The 21,099-nt window shown below is 50.8% G+C and overlaps 9 protein-coding genes across 9 annotated transcripts; 5 read left to right on the top strand and 4 right to left on the bottom strand.

Annotated features, from left to right (window-relative positions):
* Positions 1 to 526: 526 nt before the first annotated feature.
* Positions 527 to 4,187, top strand: BJX68DRAFT_241620 (Nrd1 complex RNA-binding subunit). The gene is made up of 8 exons (XM_071040871.1): positions 527 to 1,099; positions 1,190 to 1,435; positions 1,614 to 1,704; positions 1,762 to 2,799; positions 2,854 to 2,887; positions 2,942 to 3,110; positions 3,164 to 3,368; positions 3,423 to 4,187. The coding sequence occupies exons 1-8, from the start codon at positions 980 to 982 to the stop codon at positions 3,689 to 3,691; spliced, it is 2,172 nt and encodes a 723-aa protein (XP_070896812.1). The 5' UTR covers positions 527 to 979; the 3' UTR covers positions 3,692 to 4,187.
* On the bottom strand, positions 4,102 to 6,451 carry BJX68DRAFT_130567 (O-acetylhomoserine aminocarboxypropyltransferase/cysteine synthase family protein). The gene is made up of 6 exons (XM_071036295.1): positions 6,055 to 6,451; positions 5,946 to 6,000; positions 5,811 to 5,894; positions 5,379 to 5,738; positions 4,758 to 5,326; positions 4,102 to 4,708 (listed from the first exon to the last, which is right to left on the bottom strand). Exons 1-6 carry the CDS (start codon positions 6,102 to 6,104, stop codon positions 4,513 to 4,515), a joined length of 1,314 nt encoding a protein of 437 aa, XP_070896813.1. The 5' UTR covers positions 6,105 to 6,451; the 3' UTR covers positions 4,102 to 4,512.
* Positions 6,452 to 7,582: 1,131 nt separating this feature from the next.
* Positions 7,583 to 8,170, top strand: BJX68DRAFT_268986 (MARVEL domain-containing protein; the record flags this gene model as incomplete). Its single annotated transcript, XM_071046230.1, has 3 exons — positions 7,583 to 7,670; positions 7,721 to 8,012; positions 8,074 to 8,170. The coding sequence occupies 3 exons, from the start codon at positions 7,583 to 7,585 to the stop codon at positions 8,168 to 8,170; spliced, it is 477 nt and encodes a 158-aa protein (XP_070896814.1).
* Positions 8,171 to 9,193: 1,023 nt separating this feature from the next.
* On the top strand, positions 9,194 to 11,500 carry BJX68DRAFT_130943 (putative arginine transporter). Its single transcript, XM_071036296.1, has 3 exons — positions 9,194 to 9,218; positions 9,313 to 9,843; positions 9,894 to 11,500. The coding sequence occupies exons 2-3, from the start codon at positions 9,627 to 9,629 to the stop codon at positions 11,375 to 11,377; spliced, it is 1,701 nt and encodes a 566-aa protein (XP_070896815.1). The 5' UTR covers positions 9,194 to 9,218; positions 9,313 to 9,626; the 3' UTR covers positions 11,378 to 11,500.
* Positions 11,447 to 12,044, bottom strand: BJX68DRAFT_130947 (uncharacterized protein). Its single transcript, XM_071036297.1, has 2 exons — positions 11,753 to 12,044; positions 11,447 to 11,692 (listed from the first exon to the last, which is right to left on the bottom strand). The coding sequence occupies exons 1-2, from the start codon at positions 11,951 to 11,953 to the stop codon at positions 11,516 to 11,518; spliced, it is 378 nt and encodes a 125-aa protein (XP_070896816.1). The 5' UTR covers positions 11,954 to 12,044; the 3' UTR covers positions 11,447 to 11,515.
* Positions 12,045 to 12,100: 56 nt separating this feature from the next.
* BJX68DRAFT_130952 (putative AMP-binding enzyme) lies at positions 12,101 to 14,798 on the top strand. The gene is made up of 4 exons (XM_071036298.1): positions 12,101 to 12,519; positions 12,584 to 12,839; positions 12,906 to 14,496; positions 14,546 to 14,798. Exons 1-4 carry the CDS (start codon positions 12,346 to 12,348, stop codon positions 14,649 to 14,651), a joined length of 2,127 nt encoding a protein of 708 aa, XP_070896817.1. The 5' UTR covers positions 12,101 to 12,345; the 3' UTR covers positions 14,652 to 14,798.
* A 92-nt stretch (positions 14,799 to 14,890) lies between these two features.
* On the top strand, positions 14,891 to 15,864 carry BJX68DRAFT_268989 (uncharacterized protein; the record flags this gene model as incomplete). The annotated part of the gene is made up of 3 exons (XM_071046231.1): positions 14,891 to 15,392; positions 15,456 to 15,548; positions 15,653 to 15,864. The coding sequence occupies 3 exons, from the start codon at positions 14,891 to 14,893 to the stop codon at positions 15,862 to 15,864; spliced, it is 807 nt and encodes a 268-aa protein (XP_070896818.1).
* Positions 15,865 to 16,174: 310 nt separating this feature from the next.
* On the bottom strand, positions 16,175 to 17,270 carry BJX68DRAFT_268990 (uncharacterized protein; the record flags this gene model as incomplete). Its single annotated transcript, XM_071046232.1, has 2 exons — positions 16,175 to 17,126; positions 17,185 to 17,270. 2 exons carry the CDS (start codon positions 17,268 to 17,270, stop codon positions 16,175 to 16,177), a joined length of 1,038 nt encoding a protein of 345 aa, XP_070896819.1.
* A 301-nt stretch (positions 17,271 to 17,571) lies between these two features.
* BJX68DRAFT_241652 (WD repeat protein) lies at positions 17,572 to 21,023 on the bottom strand. Its single transcript, XM_071040872.1, has 3 exons — positions 20,856 to 21,023; positions 20,458 to 20,802; positions 17,572 to 20,398 (listed from the first exon to the last, which is right to left on the bottom strand). Exon 3 carries the CDS (start codon positions 20,373 to 20,375, stop codon positions 17,646 to 17,648), a length of 2,730 nt encoding a protein of 909 aa, XP_070896820.1. The 5' UTR covers positions 20,376 to 20,398; positions 20,458 to 20,802; positions 20,856 to 21,023; the 3' UTR covers positions 17,572 to 17,645.
* Positions 21,024 to 21,099: the final 76 nt, after the last annotated feature.

Genomic DNA, 21,099 nt, shown 5'->3' on the forward strand with positions numbered 1-21,099 from the left:
GCCCGTTAGACTTTCAGCTTCTTACCAAATGGCCACCGTCATCCATTCCTGAGCTCTCTGGAGAGTATGGGTCGTGGCCAATGCCGCCATGGCTAATGACGTCGGCAAGTAGCATGGTTCAGAGTTCATGGCCTCCTCGGTAAGCTTTGGGCTGTCGCCTCGACCACCCATCTATCTGGAAAAGCCGTTGATTATCTGATATATACTCCATAGTCAAGAATCGGCGCAGTTCCCCGGTTATAGAATGCTTATTTTGTATGGAGGACACAAGGGGGGACGATCACTGCAAAACTGTCAGTTCTCCTTTGCCTGTGGCCCCAACACCTTGATCAAACCCGCGACTGTTTCGGCTCACCGATTGAGATCACGTGTAACTGTTTTACACGTGACTTTGATTTTCTGACTAAGCAGCGCGCTTATCCTATCCGAGACTAGCGCAAGGTTATCGAGTTTTCGCTCACATGACCTCACTTGCCTGTTAACTTTTCTTTGATTGCGCTTTCCCCCTGCCTTCTTTCAACGACTCAGTCGGCTTTTGTTCATCTTTTCCCTCGACGCCTCTTAAACTTCCTCATTGTAACTTCATCATCTTCTCTTCTCTTTTTGACTCTCACCGTTTTCACGTTAGGCTGTACCTTGTACACGTACTTTTGACGAGCTGCAAAGTCCTAGACACGATCTCGCTTGGGCTGTGTTGCAGCTGTAGGCCAAAGAGGCCCCCCGGCCGTAGTGACGCGACCCGAAGTCAGCTTAGGCATTCACACTCGGTATCTAGGCTGAGGCACTGCGACACAGAGTATTCTCCGTCTTTATTTAAAGCATACAATATTGTCCTTGTTATTTTGCTGGATTCCCCAGTAGAAGCGACTCGTGCGACTTTTGATCGCCTTTTGCGACGACTTCTTCCTCGCGCGCTAGTTTTGCGACGCGCACCATATCGTCCTACCGTATTGGAACACGAACTCTACCACAAACAGCCATGTCGTCGGCAGTAGCAGAACTGGATAATTATCTCCAGTCGATGCTGGCTTTAAAGGCCCCTGGTGTTTCCGGCTCTAAGATAAACAGTATCACCTCGCTATGCACGGCCAATGTTCAGGTACTTGCGCGCGCCCCCCGCCTTCCCCCGCCGGAAAACGGTATATATGGATATGAGAACAGCATACTAACTATTTCTTTCTCTTTGCAGAATGAATCCGTCCTTATCCAGAAAATCTACACACACTTCAAAAAGGCACCAGGCACACACAAATTGGGCGTACTCTATGTCGTAGACTCTGTAACTCGACAATGGGTAGATGCAGCGCGCAAGGCAGGACAACCATCGGGGAGCGCTGCTCCTGACGGAACCTTTGCCGCTGGAGTGAACAGAGTGACCGAGTTGTTACCCGTCCTGATGACTGATATCATAAACAATGCACCGGATGATCAAAAGGTACGCTTTAGATGCAACATGCAAGAAAACGTCTCCCATCTCAGTGGGTTTTGCGGGCATATAAGGCCTTATAAGACTTTTTTTTCACGTATACCCCGAGAATTACCCCTTTAGAAAATCCGCACCGTTATGCTTGGGTGACGAATAGTTCAACTTACGTACTTTTTACCAATCTTAGGAGAAAATCAAAAAGCTCGTCGACATCTGGGAGCGTGGCTTCACCTTTCCTGCCCCCATGCTTGCGTCTTTCAAACAGAAGCTCAGCGCAAGTAAGCAGCCTGCAAAAAAGAGTCCATCTCTAGGTTTCGGGCTAACGTGTGAATTAGATATCGAATCAACCACCCCAGAAGGGTCCCCGGCTCCCAACTACATCCCCCTCGGAGGAGGAGGTCAGCCTGCTAACGGAGCTTCTTCGGCTGTAGCAGCTCAGCCAGCGCCGGATACTTCAAGCATCTTGAAGGCTTTAGCAGACATGGCTAAGCAAAACACTACAGCGCCGACAGCACCAGCGGCAGCGGCCCCCACCAACCCTCTTAGTGCATTAAGCCAGCAGGGTACAGTTCCACAGCAGCCGGTGTCATCATCCGTAGACCAGGCTTCACAATCGCAGGCTGGCGTAAACCCATATGGCGCGATGGCAACCCCGTTTGCGGCTCTAGGTAACCTGGCCCAGAATCCCGCCGCATTGGTGCAGCCGCAGAGCCAGAGCCACACACCAAACCCATTGGCAGCTGCGCAAAACCCTCTCGCTGCCCTTTTGCCGCAGGCTTCCGCAGCCGCCGCCCCAGCACAGCCGCCCAATATGACCCCCGATGGCTTGCAACAACAGCTTCAACTCTTGCAGCTACTGGCTGCGCAAGGCATCCCACAGGACCAATGGGGCACTGCGCTTCAAATCCTTAGTCTTTCTAATGCCGGCGGTATGCCCGGCGGTATGCCCGGCCTTAATCCGAATCAAGCGCCCGGTTTCCCTGTCCAAGGTCTTGCCAACGTCAATGCATGGGGTGACTCTCAGTCACGTGACTTTGACCGAGACCGCGAGCGAGATCGCGATTACATGCGCTCTCCCCCTGGCGGATACCGCCGTCGCTCTCGCTCTCCTGGTTGGGACAGGCGTCGTGAGGTATCCCCACCTCGTCGCCGCGACAGCCCTGTCTATGGCGAATACCACGGTGACTCCCCCGGCCGCAGGGGTGGTGGTGCTGCTGATCCACGAGGACGACGAGGCAACGACTACCGCCAACGCAGCCCCCCTGGGCGTAGACGCCGCTCTCCCTCTCCTCCACGCAAGGATCCAAACCTTCCTCCCCCGGGTCCCAAGTATATAGAGTGGGACTACTCCATTGGCCAGGGCAACATCAAAGGTTGGTCTGCCTTTTTTTTCCTAGCCAAAGTGTTTGTACTAATTCTCTGTATAGTTCTGAGTCGTACACTCTTTGTCGGTGGCGTAACGTGAGTTGTACACAATCTTGTTTACAGTTATCTCGTTCTAACGGCATTTTTTAGATCTTCCGAGGCTCATCTACGCTCACTCTTTGCTCGATTTGGAATCGTTCAAACTTGCATCGTAAACATTGACAAGCGTCATGCGTTCATCAAAATGATCAGTCGCGGAGATGCCGTGAGTGCTCGCGACGGAATGGAATCTTACAAGTCGGGAGATATGCAACTCAGGGTGAGCTTGTTCTTTTTCTGAGAGTCCTCCCCGCTTACTAACATATACTCTAGACTCGTTGGGGTGTTGGCTTTGGCCCCCGTGACTGCAGCGACTACCAGACCGGCATCAGTATAATTCCTGTCGAGAGACTGACAGAGGCGGATCGAAAGTGGATGCTCACTGCCGAGTACGGCGGTACTGGAGGAAGACCCATTGAATCCGGTATGGTCGTTGAGGAGCCCGATATCGAAATTGGCGCCGGTGTTTCGTCAAAAGGTTTGTGTTGTCTGGAACTACTCTCGTTTTTGCCCGGTATTGACTACTCAATAGCAATCAGCAGACGCATCGCGACCGACACTGGAGGCAAACGCGGGCCGGTTTCTACTCGTGTATCAAACGACCGGCCTCCTCGCCGGGATCGGGATCGTGACGGACCCCCGATAGGAGATCCAAACAGCACCAACAACGTCGGCGTTCCTCCCGCAGTGCCCGGCTTTGGTTTCTCCTTTCCCGGCATGCCAATGTTCCCTCCTGGCTTCATGATGGGCGGCGCGCAGGGTGCGGCACAGCCCCCACCTCCTGGCCAGGGAGGCAACTGAGTTTTGCGACGTGCTTCGAAACCATGATAGATACGATGAATGATCCTTTTCGTCATCCTTCGATTCAACCTTTGTCTTGATACCTTTTTTTTTTTCTTCATCTTCTTTCCATACTCTTCTTTTGTCTGTTCAAAACAGGAGTTTTATGAATTTTGGGGGCAGGGTAAAAGAAGCCCACAACATGCATTATTCAAGCACCTACGTTTTTGTCATCATTTATAAACCAAAACGTCATTCGCCCTTTCTCACGAATTTTACCCTGCGGTCCCTGTACTTATTCTACATATACCTATTGTGTCATTTTACGGCGGAACGGATGGGAGTACGGGCGGCTCTCCAGGCTTATCTTCAGCTGGGTTTTTGTTTTCGCGTCCGGTCAAAAGTCATGGGCCATGCTGATATACCGCCAGTACTCGGAAGTTTGTTATCTTCTTTTTCTTTCCTTTTAACTGTAACCCGTTTGAATGGCTTCTTGTGATTCTGGGAGTACTTCAATCTCAAAAATTCTTCAATTTCTTTTTAGCTTAGTAGACTGCTAGTAGTATGCATACAACATACGTATGGCGTAAACGGTAAACGTAGCTTATCTAACGTCAGGGTGGCTAGGGATGGATCTACGAGTAGTTGACGATTCTCGAGTACAGGCACAGTCTTACTCGATGGACCGGTTGTAGAAGTAGCAATGTCAAACTACTAGCCGAAGCCAGGCAGCAATGATTCATGAACCTGCCTGCCATATTGACTGTGGTAAGCCAAAACTCGATCTGGACGTACGTATAGGTATATTCATGTCTCGTAAATTAAGATGTGAGATACACACACTAAGCACTTCTGACCACCTTGAACGAAGTGTCGAAAGATTGTTCAAAGTCGGCAATAATGTCATCAATGTGCTCAGTGCCGACGGAGATGCGGATACCATCCTCGGTCACACCAGAGTCGAGACGTTCCTGCTCGCTCAGTTGCTCATGTGTTGTGGTCCAGGGGTGAATTGCGAGAGTTTTCGAGTCGCCGACGCTGCACGGAGTTAGCTATCATGGTACATTATTGGTGGGTATCGGCCTACTTTGCGAGGTTGGAAATCAGCTTGAAGTTGTCGACGACCTGGCTGCCAACGGCTGCGCCACCCTTGACACCAAAGGATAGGACGCCACCGAAGCCACGCGTTAGGTACCGCTTGGCAGTTTCGTGGCTGGGGTGCTCTTCGAGACCGGGATAGGACACCCAGCTGACGTTTTCGTTCTTCTTGAGCCAGTTTGCCAGAGCGACGGCGTTGCTAGCGTGGCGCTCGGCGCGGAGGCTCAGGGTCTCCAAGCCCAGGATGAGCTGCTGCGCGGCAAATGGGTTCAGGGCGGAGCCAAGGTCGCGGAGGATCTCGACACGGACACGGATAGCAAATGCAATGGGGCCAAAGGTTTCCCAGAAGTTGAGGCCATGGTAGCCCTCGGAAGGCTGGGTGAACTGTGGGAAGCGTGCTGCATTCTTTCCCCAGTCAAACTTGCCGCTGTCGATGACAACACCGCCAATGGTTGTACCGTGGCCTCCAATCCACTTGGTGGCGCTGTGAACGACAATATCGGCGCCGTGTTCAATAGGACGGACAAAGTATCCGCCAGCACCAAAGGTGTTGTCCACCTGCACCTTGTTAGCCTGCCGGATCTTTTTTTTTTTTTTTTTGCTGTCTTACCACCAGAGGCACGCCTTTTCCGTGGGCGACTTTTGCAATGGCCTCAAAGTCAGGGACGTTGTAACGTGGATTTCCAATGGTCTCAACGTAGACAGCCTTGGTGCGGTCGTCAATGGCTGCGGCAATGTCATCGGGCTTGTCGCCCTGCACGAACTTGGTGGTGATTCCCAGGCGCGGTAAAAGGACCTTGAATTGATTGTATGTGCCACCGTAAAGATTACTAGTGGAGACAATGTTGTCTCCAGCATGGGCCAAAGCAGAGATGGCCATGAATTGAGCGGCCTGGCCTGAGGATGCAGCAACAGCCGCAACACCTCCTTCAAGAGCCGCGATACGCTTTTCAAAAACATCGACAGTCGGCTAGAGACAAAATTTAGCCGACCAAAAAATCTCTCCTCAATTGATTGACTCGCTCAGAGAAATGGCCCTTACGTTCATAATCCGACTGTAAATGTTGCCAAATTCCTTGAGGCCAAACAGCCTGGCGCCATGTGCCGAGTCATTGAAGGTGTAGGACTATAGTCATTAGTAATAATGCGAAAGAGAAAAAAAGAGCGAATAACTCACGGTGGTGGCATAGATTGGGACCGCTCGAGAATTGGTCGCGGAGTCCGGCTCGTGGCTTGAAATGGTAAGTAAATGTTGTAAAAAGGTATCTAGCCTGAAGGATCCTTACCCCGCATGGAGCTGCAGAGTCTCGAATCGCTGGGGTGGCGGATTGGACATGGTGGTTCTTTGGCCTCTTGTCGGGTATCACGGCAGTAGTATAAAAGGATCTTGCAGTTACAAATTCCAAGGGAAAGCTCTCGAGGTTTCAATCGCCTAAGAGCAGGACGAGGGGTAATATAGGCGGGGGAAGCAGCACCTCTCCAATGGCCGCAATGGCGTGATCGCGTCCTAACCAGATTGACTCGGGCGAGAAAAAGAAAATTGAGCTCCATTGCAATGGCGTGAGTAATTGAAACCAAGCAGCCCGGAACTCATCGTTGTCTATTCGTGGACCAAGGTCCAACAGAATGGTTACAGAGGGGTGATGCCTCGGGTGCGGTGGTTGTTGTCCGTTCAGGAGCTTGGGCAAGGCGACCAGCAAGTTGGAGATGAAAATGGGGCTCAAAATGCATGGCCCTGTAACTTAGCAGTAAGTTAATAAACTCACCTCGTCCGCACTCAGCTCGAGCACTATCGAGTACTACAATAAATTAATCAGCTGGAGAACAGTGGATCTTGTCGCAGAGCCTCGATTCAGGGTCCAGGCCTCAGTGAGTAATCAAGTCAACAATTTATCTCTGACACAAAAAGAGTCTACGGACGAGTAGTTCACAGCTCTAGTCGCCTAGTGAAAGATAAGCCTTTCGCCTGCTAGCCATATATCAGTATAGTACCTTACTATGTCTGGACTTGAAAAGCGAGCTGGCACATGTCAACAAGGTCGGGAGTACAATCTACTGGCTGTCGGAGCGCCTAATATTACCCAGATATCTGATAGCAGCAAGTTATTCTTAGCGAGGCTGAAGGGCTGAAGAAATGGGGAATCTAATGAATACTGAGTAAAGGTTGCCGAAGCTGTTGTCGACTCCAGCATCCCAACAATAAGTCCAACAAGCTGCAAAGACCTCGCAGACTCTTGTTCCACCAGCAAGAGTCTGCTGCTGCGCTGCACAAAGGCACGGCACCCAAACTGATGCACAGCAAATGAACATGTCGTCATTTGACCTCGTGTTTGGCGGCGCGCCCAGACGCTTGTCAACAAGGCAGCCAGATTCCTGCAATCACACGCGAGCTGCAGGCAGACTAAATTGAGAGGAATGTGTGGCTGCGAACAATTACGAGCTCCGCTCGATGACGCTGCTCTTATTTTTGCCCAAAATTTCGTCTGATACCTGGACAAGGCTCAGCTCGGCTTTCCTGAGGAAATTATTGAATAGATATATTTGAAGCTCCAGCCCTGCGACTGAGCCGCGTCCCACTTTCCCACAGATCTTCAACCCTTTCACGCTCTTCTCCCAACTGTACCGAGATCTCCTTTTCTTTTCTCCCAACCGCTGCCAAAAACACCTGCAAAGAGACTCGGATAATCAAGGCCTACTTGTATTGGTCACGCGCCCAAGCAAGCAGACTTTCTTTGATCGCTCAGCGCTAAATACCTACAGCGTGCCAACACATACAACAAAAGTGTCTCTCAATCACCTCCAATCCTATACACAATGGCGAAATTCGACTTTCCTATATTCTATATCCTTCGCGCTGTTCAAGCCATCTTCGCCATCATTGTTCTTGGACTGGCTGGACATGGTTCGTATATCCACGCAATTTCTCTCCAAGCTTGCACTGACTCTTGGCAGCCATCGACGAGCTTAATACCTCTGGAGCTGATGAAGTGAACTTTATGGTTTTCAATGGCGTCTGGACTTTTTTCATCGTCGTCCCATATTTCATCCTGGCGCCAATCTTCGTCCCTGCGCTGGCTCACCGTTACGCCCTCGCAGCCGTGGATGGTGTTACCATGATCTTCTGGTTTGCTGGATTTATCGCTCTTGCTGTTTCGATTGGCGACTTTAACGACTACCTTGAATGCTCTGACTACAGCTGGTGTCAGGGGTTGCAAGCGGCTGCTGCCTTTGGCGCATTCAATTGGTACGTGGCTCGGAAGAGGGCAAAGGTTTCCAAACTTTTTGGTTGCTAACGTGGGCATTAGGGTTCTATTCCTTGTCACTACCGTCCTCAATACCTTGGCTGCTGTTCGAAGGGATCCTGGTCATAGCGCCCAGCCCCCTACTGCGTCCGTACCTTGATCGGCGACAGGCAACCCCCGGCATTTGGTGCGTTGGCGCGATTGGTCCCTTGGGTAATATTACCTACATGCCCTCCTGCTCGCAGCGCCCGGATCCATGGTGCAGTACTCGTGTAGTGTGGTCTTCTATTGCCGCTGGCATGTCAATAGTTGTTTTTAAGCTCGTGGATACCCTGGATTTGTTGATATATATATACGCATAATACCCACGCGTGTAGCATGATTTGGAAAGTGATTTTGAATATATGTTATGCTTGGCTCTCTAAAGTATTATTATTATACAAGACCCTTTCACGACTATAGCTCGAAGCGAGAAATGCTAGCTTACAGAAAATGTCTACAACGTACAGCAGTTGTATTCTGCACTGAAAAGCTTGGCTTGGAGGTCAAGCCAATATCTTTGACTTGTTGGTGTTTAGTTGCGCTAAGCTGTGGAGTAGTGAGAAGCCACGAGCTTTCGGGCCTAGGAGCAAATGGGCTCCGGTTCAAGAACGTCTTGGTTCACTAGAGTACGTCTATCTACTGTTACCTGTAGGAGTCGAGACTACATATCTACAGTGTAACCACATTGAAGAACAGCACTGCGAACAAGACATTGCAAGCGAAATTCAATGTTTGGACTGGCTTGGTGCTGTTAGCTCCCACAAAAAGTCTTGGTATATCAATCCCGCTCAGGAGAATTGAAGTCTCGCAGATCAATTCATGTTTGCCAGCAGAAACTCCAGCGTTGCTAAACCACAGGAAGAGCTCTCCGCCTGATATCGAAATGATGTTGGTGATTACTCGGAGTATTGCCTCTCTAGACCCTGGGTCCCGTTGAGCGCTTGGAGTGGCGTTGCCGTTACGAGAGAAAAAAAATCTTCGGATCCACCTCGGATATCTGGGCTGCTCACCACGAAGCTCAACCGCCACGATTATTGGATTTCAGACAGCGCATGGGGAGTTACGATTATCCCAGATCAGGCAGTGACATGTACGGAGCACGCCAATGGAAGAGAGAAGAGTCTTTAGGAAAACGTGGTGCAAGATGGGCAGTTTCCGTAGTATCAGTCAGCGTTGCATCCATCGCCGTCCCCAGCTATTATGGGTTCAAAACTCCCATACGACCTTGTTTTCTTTACCTAACTGATTCGTCTCTCTTAGTTTACTATTTTCATTTGTCATTTGTCATAGATCTTTATCTCTTGACTCACTCCGCAAGAGGGGAGAGATAGAGCCGACAGTGAATCTTATAAGGTTGCAGTTTCTGGGGTCCTGCTGGGTCTTGCAACGTTTCGCCTCCTTGGATCGAAAGCAAGAGTCAGAGTCTGGTCTGGGTGGAGTCGGTCCTGACTTTTTTTCTTCTCGCGGATCAGTCTCTTCCTCTTCTTCTTCTTCCATCATCCTCGCCGAACCTCAAGAACACACGAACGCTACCTTATCAAAGCCTCCTGCCATTGGACTGTACAGGGCCAGTCATGGCCTCCGAGCACGACATCAACACCTATTCAGCTGGGGCCCCCGTAGCAAAGGAGAAGATGGGCAACGATGAAGCCGTCCGGGTCACCGCTGCGGCTCCATCTCCCGACATGGACGAGAGGGACTGCGAAAAGTATGGAGCAGGCCGCGACTCGAATCCGCTGCCGGATTTGAAACGAAAGCTCAAGAGCAGACACCTTCAGATGATCGCAATCGGTATGTCGATGAACATCAGTTTCACATCAGTACTAGGCTAACGTACCTAGGTGGAACGATTGGCACAGGTCTTTTCATCAGTAGCGGTTCCGCCATCTCGACAGCAGGCCCGGTTGGCGCTCTCATTGCCTACATCTTCATCGGATCGATCGTATACTCCGTCATGACAGCACTAGGAGAGATCGCCACCTACATTCCTATTCCTGGAGCCTTTACAGCTTATGCAACCCGAATTATCGACCCCAGTCTAGGTTTCGCGATGGGTTGGATCTACTGGTTTTCTTGGGCCATCACCTTTGCTCTTGAACTTACGGCGACGGGCTTGATTATTCAGTTCTGGGACAAAGACCTCAATATCGCCATCTTCATTGCCGTCTTCTGGGTTGTCATAACTTGTCTCAACTTGCTCCCGGTCAGCTTCTTTGGAGAAATCGAGTTTTGGTTCTCTAGCATCAAGGTTCTTACCGTCATTGGATTCATGATCTTTGGAATCTGTATTAATGCGGGAGCGGGAGCCGAGGGCTACATTGGCTTCCGCTACTGGACCAATCCAGGCCCATTCGTTGCCAATACAGACGTCTCACCTGATTCGACAGCGAAATTTGTCGGCTTCTGGGCGGTGCTTATACAAGCTGGATTTGCGTACCAGGGAACTGAACTTGTTGGTATTGCTGCTGGTGAAACCGAAAACCCTCGCAAGACTGTGCCCTCGGCCATTCGCAAGACTTTTTTTCGTATCTTATTCTTCTTCGTGTTGACCATCTTCTTCATCGGAATCTTGGTTCCCTCCGACGACAAGCAACTGCTAAACGCGAGTGGAAACGACGCCAACTCTTCGCCTTTTGTCATTGCGGCCAACCGGGCTGGAGTATCAGTTTTGCCGGATATCATCAACGCTGTTCTCTTGACTGTGGTGCTTTCTGCCGCCAATTCCAACGTCTATAGTGCCAGTCGTATTCTGATCGGCTTGTCTCAAGAAGGGTTCGCCCCGCATTGGCTCAAAAAGACATCAAAGCAGGGCGTGCCATACTGGAGTGTTGCCTTTACTTCTGCCTTTGGCCTACTTGGTTTTTTAAATGTCTCCAACTCGGGCAGTACCGTGTTCAACTGGTTCCTAAACATTTCCAGTGTGGCTGGTTTGATCTCTTGGGCATCCATCGTCGGATGTCATTTAGGGTTCATGCGCGCCCTCAAGGCGCGCAATATCTCCCGCGACTTACTTCCCTACAAAGCGCTGTGGCAGCCATGGTACTCTTGGTATGGACTTTTCTTCAATATCTTGATCATCATCACTCAAGGTTTTACTGCCTGGATTCCAGAGTTCAACGTGACGGATTTTTTCGTTGCGTATATCAGCGTCATTCTCTTCGTCGTGCTTTACCTGGGCCACAAGATCATTTACCGACCGGCATTTGTCAAGCCCATTGAAGCAGATATCGACACCGGGCGTGTCGCTCTGGAGAACGAATACTGGGAGACCACGACCTCGGATGAAAAGTGGTACAAGCGGGCGTATAAATCCCTCTTTGTATAGATATTGTCGGCGTTTGATATCAAATCCATCCCACTGTACATTATACGTTTATATACTTGACATTGGCATCGCACGGAGTTGGGTGAATGAACTTGTATTATCATTAAAACGTTGGTCGGAAGTATCAGAGTAGTCTAATCAGTTAACCAACGGTAGCCCGACGTGCTCGGGGATTTTGGATGGCCAAGGAGTCAAGGACCACTCGGCAGCGACGTGGTCGCGAAATGATGGTCGCCACCGACCAACAATCGCCAAAGCCATCAAGACAACAAACCGGGGAGAGTTCACATGCTGGGCGGATTCCGGGGCACACACCTTGTAGAGTTAAATCTCCAGCTAATCGATCCGTGGCCAAATTTCGCGATAAAGGCGCACCTCAGGCTGTTTGTATGCAAACGCTGGCATGTGAGGACGAGTTGGCGGGTCACAAGATGACCAAGCGCGATCCTCGAGGCAATCCTGGATATGATCCCTGGAGGTACTCCCAGTAATACAGGTCTGCAATGTAACTGGTGGCCCTCGGTTGTCTCTTTTTCTGTGTCTTGTTGCGAGTTTCATTGGGAAAACAGTCGCCATCAGAGCCGAGAGCGCTGAGACTGGGAAAATACCGAGGCTCTTACTGTAAACGTCTGTCGCGTGGAGAGCATCCGCACTGCGTCGACCAGTCAGATCGCTTGCTCTAAATTTCGGGCTGCTGACTGGGAACCCATTTCTCCAGACTGTTCCAAGTACGCTTCATAGTTAATGCTCAGCTCGCTCGCTTTCTCTCCCTCCCTTTCCCTCCTGCTCCGTGTCACTCCCTCGTCTCTGTCTTTCATTCTCGCCTTTCTTTTCCAACTTTACCGTGTGTCCTGGACCCCAGCACGGCACTAGTCATCAGACTTGCTTCCGAACGATCCTCTGCGGCACATCCGGTTTGACCAGATCGAGATTCCCATTCAAACGCCGATTCCACCGTCTACGCAATCATGTTCTTCTCTCAGCAGCCAGTCCACTTCACCCGCGCCGCGGAGCTCAGCGAGGAGCCACCGAAAGGCACCCCTTACTCTGTTGCCATCCCAGGTACCAAGAAAGAGGGACGGAGTCCGGTATATCGTGCTTGGAATGCGCAAAAGGAACTCGTCAAGTCACTGGATCCAGCTGTACGTATATAGCCTTTTGATTTTGATTTTTTTCCCCTCTGCTCTCCCCGGCTAACGTTAGTAGATTACTACCGCCCATGAGATGTTTGAGACGACCGCGATCCGACAGCCCAAGGCGCCTTGTCTCGGATGGCGCCCGTTTGACCCGGTGACGAAAACTTTTGGTCCATATCAATGGATTGATTACGGCACTGTTCAGAGGCGGCGTGCGGAGTTTGGCGCCGGCTTGGTGGAGCTACACAATAAACACCACTGTGCTCGTCCTGGACAGTACGGTATCGGTTTGTGGTGCCAGAATCGCCCGGAGTGGCAGATTACAGGTACGCTCATAATAGTGGTTTCCCTGGTTTTGCATGGCACACTGCTGATTCCAAGTTTTTTTTTAGATTTGGCATGCATGTCCCAAAGTTTGTACTCAGTCTCGATCTATGATGTCCTCGCCCCCGATGCTACCGAATACATCATCAACCACGCCGAGCTGACCTGCGTTGTTGCTTCCTTGCCTCACATTCCCACGCTTATCAAACTGAAACCCGCGTTGCCAAACCTCAAGATTATTGTCAGCTTGGACTCTCTCGATGCTGGTGAACAAGCCGGTCACTCGAAGCGAGCGCTCTTGGAGTCAATGGCTGCGGATTACGATCTCTTAATCTACAGCATGGATGAAGTCGAGGCCCTCGGCGCTGCCGCAGACCGCCCTTACAACCCGCCCAAGTCCTCCGACATTGTGACTATCAACTACACGTCCGGTACAACCGGTGCTCCCAAGGGTGTAGTTTTGACACACGAAAACGCTGTATCAGCAACCTCTTCTGCGCTGGTAACTATTCCTCAGGCTCGGGGTGATACGATTGCGTCGTACCTTCCTTTAGCCCACATTTACGAGCGATTGACCGAGCATGCAGCGTTTTGGGCTGGAGCTCGCATTGGCTACTTTCATGGAAACATTCTCGAGCTGGTCGATGATTTGAAGCTTCTCAAACCCACCGGGTTCGTATCAGTCCCTCGCCTCTACAGCCGCTTCGGAAGCGCCATCCGTGCGGCAACCCTCGAGGCCCCGGGGTTCCGAGGAGCTTTGTCCAGACACATTGTTGCGGCCAAGACTGCAAACTTGAAGAATCCGGATTCCAGCAAGGCTACTGTGAAGCATGCCCTGTATGACCGTATCTGGGCTAAAAAGGTCGCATCCGCTATTGGTCTAGAAAACGTCAAGTCTATGGTCTCGGGATCTGCGCCTTTGGATCCTTCCCTTCACGACTTTCTCCGTGTCGCAATCGGTGCGGACTTTGCACAAGGATATGGTCTGACCGAGTCATATGCAATGGGGTGTGCGCAGTCCTCCAAAGACCTGACTTCTGGCAATTGCGGTCGTATTGCTCCGTCTACAGAGGCGTGCCTGCTCTCTCTTCCAGACATGGAGTATTCCGTTGACGACAAGCCCTTCCCTCGCGGCGAGCTGCTTTTGCGCGGGCCCAACGTCTTCAAAGAGTACCTGAAGAACCCAGAGGAGACCAACAAGGCGATTACCGAAGACGGCTGGTTCCGAACCGGCGACGTCGCCAAGATTGACGACATGGGTCGTATTGTCATCATCGATCGCCGAAAGAACGTTCTCAAGCTGGCGCAGGGCGAGTACATCTCACCTGAGCGACTCGAGGGTGTCTTCATGTCTGAGATTGGCTACTTTGCTCAAGCCTACGTCCACGGAGACAGCATCCAGACTTTTCTGGTCGGTATCTTTGGCGTACAGCCCGACTTGTTTGCTCCGTTTGCTAGCAAGGTGCTTGGCCAGACCATCGATCCTACCGATGTAGAAGGCATCAAGGCCGTACTGCAAGACGACAAGATTAGAAAGGCCGTATTAAAGGACCTGGAGCGCGTGGCCAAGAAGCACAAGCTTGCAGGATACGAGAGGGTGAAAAACGTTGCTCTGATGGTTGAACCGTTCTCGGTGGAGAACAACCTCTTGACTCCAACGTAAGTTCTTGTCTTCAAATTTTTGATTCAACTGCTAACTTTCGATTAGTCTCAAACTCAAGCGTCCTCCGGTTGTGAAAAAGTACCGCACCCTTCTCGACCAGCTGTACGAGGTTGCTCTCGCTGAGCAGTCCGCTCCCAAGGCGAAGCTGTAGTTTCACAACCATGACCTTCTTGTATATAGCGAGCTCAGTGTTCTTCTGTATGAGTCTATCATTTCATTGTACAATAAATCAACTAGAGTTTATACCTACATTGAGTAGGGTTGTGGAGCATGTGATTTGCTAGTAGTAATCTTTGGGCTTGGCACCAGCTACCACCTATCTTGACTTTGCAACTCTCCGACTTCCTCCCCAAAACCACCCAAAGCCGATCACGAATTCATCTGCAAAAAATGCTTATCCTCAATCCATTGACTCTTCTCCCTCTTCTCTCCGTCCTAATAGCACCAACCCTTTCTCAAAAGCTAACGATAACAATCCCTCCCTCAACCCATTTGCCGAACCCTCACACCCTCCCCGCCGACACGCACGCAACCCTCACCTCCGCAGCCCTGAGTGCCCCTTTAAAGGCGCCCCTCACAAGCTCCGCAACGTTTGTCTTTCCCAGCCTTAATTCCTCTACCGCCTCCGAGTACAAGATACCGCACAAGGACGACATTTCCGGCTCATACCTGCTCGATATCCGGTCATCAGAGTATGTATTTGCGCCGCTGAGGGTTGATGTCGATGCGTCGGGGTTTGTGGTGGGTGTCTGGGAGACATTTCGCGGGAATGAGTGGGGAAACCGTGGGGTTGAAAAGTTTAGAGTTGCGGGTGACACTGGATCGAAGGAGGATGTCGTCGTTGATGTGAGGGTTATGGGGAGGAAGGGGTTTTACGAGGGCAGGCAGACTTGTATGTGTCCTCTTTTTCTGCGCTTCTGCTGTTTTGCTATAGACGTGCTAATGCTGTCAACAGTCTCGCCATTGTCTCTTCTCAAGAACCCGATGATTTTGCTTGCTCTCGTCGCGCTGGGTTTCACTTTTGGCATGCCGAAGCTTATGGAGAATAGTACGTACTTCCCTCTATTGCTCTGCCCTGCTATATCCCCTCGCTTTCTGCCTTGTATCTATTGTCCTCAAAACTACCTTGTAATTTATACCAACGTTGTACAGTGGATCCCGAAATGCGCGCCGAATTCGAAAAACAATCCCGGTCCTCACCGATCTCAGGAGCCCAGAGCGCGATGGCGGGCGGTGGCGCTGGAAACTTTGATCTCGCGGGGTGGATGGCTGGCGCGGCTCCGAGAGATGCGACCCCCGTTTCTGGTGCTGGTGCTGGTGCGGCGAGCGCAAGGGAGCATAGAGGCGGTGCAAGGAGGAGGTGAGCATGAGCATGAGCATGAGCGTATGCGTTTGCGGTTGCGGTTGCGGGTGCGTATTTTGCGCTTGGGTCGCTGTGTATTTGGGTGGATGGTGATGTGTATGAGGTATAGATGGAACTCTTAGGATACTAAGATACACATGGAAAAAATTTACTGATCAAGCACTCTGGTTTAGGTATCGTACCATTATCATTGAGCTTGTCAGTAATAGAAGCCCGCGTTAATAAAAAATCACAAAACGGAACCACCCAGAAAGAACGTCATAAAGCGTGGGATGATCACCCTACAGCTACTGGTACAAAGGAGAGCGAGTCTAGAAATCGCCCCCAAAGTCATCACCTCCGCCATAATCATCATGATCATCATCTATTGCATCCGCCAACAACGCACCTCCAATCAACCCACCGCCAACACCAAGCGCCGCCGCACCGGCCATCCCCATTCCACCCCCACCAGGGCGTCTCCGCTGCGGCTGCGCATAGTAAGCCTGTTGTGGGTATCCATATCCGGGCTGCGGTCCATACCCCGGCCCGTACCCCTGCTGCGGCGGGTAATAGCCACCGGGTGCACCATACCCTGGACCGGGGCTGGGAGCACCATAGGGGCCCTGTGGCGGGTATCCTCCATACCCGACAGGTTGTTGTTGATGGTGATGCTGCGGAGCCGCAAAGGCGGGGCGGCCAGAGAACCCATGACCGGGGCTAGCAGAGCCCGAGGAGGCCTTGCTCATCAGCTTGCTAAAGAAGCTCTTCTTCTTGTCCTTGCCTCGTTCCCCCGTTCCGGTTGTTGATGATGGCGTAGGGGAGTGCGGGGTGTTATCGTCATAGTAGTTTGATGCTGCGCCAGGACCAGCAGAGCTAGCACCGGATCGCGCGTTTTCCTCAGCTTGTAAGCGTGCTGCTAGCTCGGCGTCGCTTTCCACGGTATTTGATGCCGCGCCCTTTTCTCCGATCCCGCTTCCCAAGCCGGCGCCACTACTACCGCTTGGTCCCGAAGACTCGGCGTTGTACGGGTTATTCGAGTTGAAGAGGTTTGCTTTCTTCTTCTCCGACTCTTCTGCACTTGCGACAGCGGATGGGTTCCCGGGCCCAGATTCTTCGTATGACGGTGGCAGGCCCCCTGGCTGGTCTGCTTGGTGGTGTTGTTGCTGTTGTTGTTGTTGTTGCTCAGACGGGGGAACGGGTGCAACGGCTGCTGGCGTCGGCGTAGGCGCGGCTTGTGGCGGCTCCCATTGCGATCTCCCTGTGGCTAAGTTGATGTAGAACCTATAGACACTCGGTCAGATTTGAACTTGGATTCGCGGGAGTGATGAGGGCGACGTACCATTGTCGGTAGTTGTCATCGAACTGAGTGGTCCATCCCTCCGGAACTGACGGAGGAGGGGGACCGGGTGGCGGGGCGAACGACATCAAAGTATATCGGATACTTTTGGCTCTAGGTAATTTATCAAAGATTTTTCTTGTTTGTCTCCGAGAAATGATGCTTTGAGACGGAAGCAGAGATAAAATGTCAGATGTGATGGGATTCAAGAACAAACTGGATGCGGGGGATGGCTTATATAGTCATGATTGCCGCATATCTTATGCAATGATGTGATTGGTGGGTCGGACATGGTCCAGGTCCGAGTTGGAGGTGAGGACTGTGGCTGAGTCTCCAAGCCACATGTTAGTTTGCCAAATGAGCGGTTTTTTTTTTTTCTAGGAAATTCCACTCCCACTATAGTACAAAGTATGCAATCACTATCATTCAATCTATCACATGCGCTGGGATCAACAGCTCAACTGTTATAGCTCCTTGGGCCAATTCGGGTCAATATTACCGCTTTCGGGCCACCAGAAATCATCAGCCAAGTCATCCAGCACATCTCCCACGCTAACAATCGGCTCCTCCTCCGAATCACCTGTCAAATCGATAACACCGCTGCCGAAAGTTGTGATGATGTGGGTGTCTGGTTCTGGTATCTGTTGCTTGCGCTTCCGGATCATCCTATAGTTGATAGGATCATCGTCACTGCACAGGTCAATGATATTGTTCTCGTTAAATGACTCTTTCTTGATTTTCATGTCCTCGAGTGTCCGCCGTTTCTTAGCCCCTCGCCTTTGATTCCGTATCTTCGCTAGGGCTATGTTGGCCTTGACGTCTGGGTGTAGTTCGAGTTGTAGTCCTTCTTTAGGCTGGTCCAGCTGGCGTTTGCTGTACTTTTCTGCAAGAGGGGCCGTTGGTATTTGATCTGGAGGCGTCCCTTCTGCTCGTGCCCAGGCAGCAAACGGCCCCTTATAGTGTGGTCCTTGGCCTGGTCCAAAGACGGGGTGCCGAGTGATTTGGCCCGTCAAGATCAACTCACGCGCTGCCTTGACTCCGGAATCTGAATCAATATCTAGCAAGTGATCATGCGTGCTTTCAATAAAAGTGAATGCATGGTCCTTGCCCGGCTCATCTTTCATAAGTGAAAAAGGACAACTTGACAACAGCTGTACTCCACCAGAGACATCTCCAATCAATAAGTTTGATTTATCTGGGGCAAGAGCTCCACACATGATGCCTTCTTGAAGAGTGGCAACATCTTCCATCAGTGCATCCTCGGATGCTCGAAAAATGTTCCACCTCTTGAGGACACCGTCAGAGGCACCTGTATAAAGTTGATCATATGTGCTGCCCCACGTGTGCAGAGTTACGCCAGTATCGGCAAGTTCCCTGGGGATGGTTTCATCCAACTGGTTAAGAGGTTGACCATGTGCAAGCTTTTGAAGGAGTTCACCAGGATTGCGCTGATCCCACACATAAGTAACCCCATCCGTACAACTCGCGGAGATATAGTTGGTGTTTAGAGGGCAAAACACCACCTCATTCATATCCTGAGCAGGGCAGTCAAGATCCAATACCCGCCGGTTATGCCTAAGAGGCTCGTATATGTTGACGACTGACCGGGTGCCACGGGGTGCCTGTTGGCCAGCAGTACAAGCAGTTGCAAACACTGGCAGCACTGGATGCCACGCAACGTCAAAGACATTCTGAGAATTAGGCGAAAAGTTCTCGGTATGGATTGATGATTCGCAGACGCGAAAGGCTGCAAGGAGACCATGCTGAGCTATGCCACTGTCTTCTTTATCGGACATTCCCGCGAGCAAAAAGTCTTTAATGGCAAAGTTGGCTCCCCAGGATATTGACGTTGGGACCAACTCAATGTCCTTTTTTGATCGTGCCCGGGGGAGCTCAAGTTCCTTGTACTGCTCTGCCTTCGTGTCCCACAAGTTGATTGTATGGGTCCCCGTGGCCAGTAGTTTCTCATCAAAATTCGAGCGTGCCATGACAATTACTTGAGATCCGTGCTTCAAGGTCTGGAAGCATTTAGCCTTGCGTCTTGAGGTATCCCATAACTTGACCGTATGATCGTAACTAGCGGTGTAGAGAGTATCTTCATGCCATTGCACAGAACTCACGCTCATAAACAGTCGGGGATCGTTGACCACGTGGTTCGCAGAAGAACCTATACCCCGAGGGCGCGCCATCCAATGATCTGGCAGCTCATACAGCTCGTTACTGACCAGGTTTCCAAGTATGAGATTGTTCTTTCTATTATACGCCATCATGTGTTCATCACAGTGTGCAGTAGCGCCCGCGGCAAACTTGGTCCCATCAGGTGACCATGTTAGGGTAATGACATCGTTAGAGGCTCCCTTCCATGTCTTTGATGGTCTGAATCTGCTTCCGAATTGCGATTGTAGTGCGAGATTATTATGATTATTATAACGAGAGCCTAGTTCCCGCCGTTGCAACAAAGTTCCTAAAGAGGGTGGCTCTTTCCTAGTAGCATGGCGCACAGGAAGTCGTGGTGTGGTAGAAGCGGAGGGTGGTTGCAAAGAATGGCGTCCGCGATGCAGTAGTTCCCTTGGACTTGGTACTTCTTGTGGCTCTTCCTCACTTTCACTTTCAATATGGTAGGGATTCTTGTAGTAGTTTGTTGGCTGGCATTTTGCGCGTTGAGAGCGTCGTGGGACCACCATATGTCTAGCTTCGTCATCACTGGCAGGAGACGAGGATTGGCGAGACCCACTAATTGACGATGACGATGACGATTGAGGATGCTCGCTGGCAATTGATGGAGATTGACAAAGGTCAATAAGAGGTGGCGAAGATTGGAAAGGCTTTCTTCTTGCGAGCGGTGGTGACTCCTGGGAGATAAGAGAAGGCTTCTCCCGTTTAATTCTAATAGGCCCTAAATGTGCCGGTAACTGGGTTGGCGGAACTGTCACCCGCACTTCAGTTTCCGGGCGCAACTGAACCCTCGATCTGGGAATCTTCACCCTGGACTTTGGTGACGCTCTTCTGTGGCCCCCCAAGCCGGCAGACGGCTCTTGAAAGCTCTGAGGTTGGGCATGATTGTCATGTGATTCAAGAGAGGAGGATCTCATAAATTGGGAAAGAAGGTCCTCTGACTCTCTAATCATGAGGGGATCTTCAGATCCCAAAAGTGACGGGGTTGCTGAAGATGACATGGAATGATTCCGTATCATGTCAGCCAAACTTGAGGTAGCGCCTAGGTAGAAATATTAATAACTGATTTCAAGCTAACCCTTAGTTTAGGGTAATATATACCTAGTTTTCATAGCAGCCAATGGTCATAGATTCTAGATCAGGGTATAAATTCTTGAAATAGGGTTGGCAAGGTGAATAAAGATTGGGACTGATGGATAGAACGCTGGGAAAGACTTGGGTGAAGGAGTAAACACAAAGTTTATTAAGACACGGAGGTGTGAAGGAATCATGGATCAGTAACCACTTCACTTTTCCTCAAAGTACGGGGAGCATTATTCCTAGATATAAGCTTCCAAGAGGTATTGTGTCTGTTGAGATTATGGCGTAGCGTGGAAACTAAAACGACGGTAGAAAGACCAGAGTAAGCCACCGGCAATGGAAAGTAAGGCCGAAGAGAAGCAATTCCTTTCCCAAATTATGGTCAGTGAGGGAGGGAAACGCCTGCTAAGGATACTCACAGCGGTTTCACAGCCAGAGAGTAAGTAGCGGTTAGAAATACTGGAAATCGAGCTTTGAGTGAGGCAAGATGATAGGGATGTATTTTGATCCGATCTTTCCTTTTGCGCAAAGAGGGGGCCTTGCTTAATGGTTGAGAGTCAGTCAAGCAAAAAGGAAGAAGACATGGGGGGATCAGGCAGAATATCAATCAACGCGTGTGAACGCGCTCGTGGATTTGGGCCTTTAGGCCCCTAAGTGGTAGGC

The sequence above is a fragment of the Aspergillus pseudodeflectus genome (genome assembly GCF_044049435.1).
Source record: "Aspergillus pseudodeflectus strain CBS 756.74 chromosome Unknown BJX68scaffold_35, whole genome shotgun sequence".
Lineage (NCBI taxonomy): Eukaryota > Fungi > Ascomycota > Eurotiomycetes > Eurotiales > Aspergillaceae > Aspergillus > Aspergillus pseudodeflectus.

What these genes read in the sequence shown, in the direction of transcription:
- BJX68DRAFT_241620 (XM_071040871.1), top strand. Translation starts at nt 980, where the DNA reads ATGTCGTCGGCAGTAGCAGAACTGGATAATTATCTCCAGTCGATGCTG. An exon ending in TATGCACGGCCAATGTTCAG is followed by an intron (nt 1,100 to 1,189) that starts GTACTTGCGCGC and finishes TTCTCTTTGCAG; the next exon opens with AATGAATCCGTCCTTATCCA. An exon ending in CTCTTTGTCGGTGGCGTAAC is followed by an intron (nt 2,888 to 2,941) that starts GTGAGTTGTACA and finishes GGCATTTTTTAG; the next exon opens with ATCTTCCGAGGCTCATCTAC.
- BJX68DRAFT_130567 (XM_071036295.1), bottom strand. Translation starts at nt 6,104, where the DNA reads ATGTCCAATCCGCCACCCCAGCGATTCGAGACTCTGCAGCTCCATGCG. An exon ending in TTTACAGTCGGATTATGAAC is followed by an intron (nt 5,739 to 5,810) that starts GTAAGGGCCATT and finishes TTTTGTCTCTAG; the next exon opens with CCGACTGTCGATGTTTTTGA. An exon ending in CTGATTTCCAACCTCGCAAA is followed by an intron (nt 4,709 to 4,757) that starts GTAGGCCGATAC and finishes AACTCCGTGCAG; the next exon opens with CGTCGGCGACTCGAAAACTC.
- BJX68DRAFT_130943 (XM_071036296.1), top strand. Translation starts at nt 9,627, where the DNA reads ATGGCCTCCGAGCACGACATCAACACCTATTCAGCTGGGGCCCCCGTA. An exon ending in CCTTCAGATGATCGCAATCG is followed by an intron (nt 9,844 to 9,893) that starts GTATGTCGATGA and finishes TAACGTACCTAG; the next exon opens with GTGGAACGATTGGCACAGGT.
- BJX68DRAFT_130947 (XM_071036297.1), bottom strand. Translation starts at nt 11,953, where the DNA reads ATGGCGACTGTTTTCCCAATGAAACTCGCAACAAGACACAGAAAAAGA. An exon ending in TTGCATACAAACAGCCTGAG is followed by an intron (nt 11,693 to 11,752) that starts GTGCGCCTTTAT and finishes TAACTCTACAAG; the next exon opens with GTGTGTGCCCCGGAATCCGC.
- BJX68DRAFT_130952 (XM_071036298.1), top strand. Translation starts at nt 12,346, where the DNA reads ATGTTCTTCTCTCAGCAGCCAGTCCACTTCACCCGCGCCGCGGAGCTC. An exon ending in CCCGGAGTGGCAGATTACAG is followed by an intron (nt 12,840 to 12,905) that starts GTACGCTCATAA and finishes GTTTTTTTTTAG; the next exon opens with ATTTGGCATGCATGTCCCAA. An exon ending in AACAACCTCTTGACTCCAAC is followed by an intron (nt 14,497 to 14,545) that starts GTAAGTTCTTGT and finishes ACTTTCGATTAG; the next exon opens with TCTCAAACTCAAGCGTCCTC.
- BJX68DRAFT_241652 (XM_071040872.1), bottom strand. Translation starts at nt 20,375, where the DNA reads ATGATACGGAATCATTCCATGTCATCTTCAGCAACCCCGTCACTTTTG.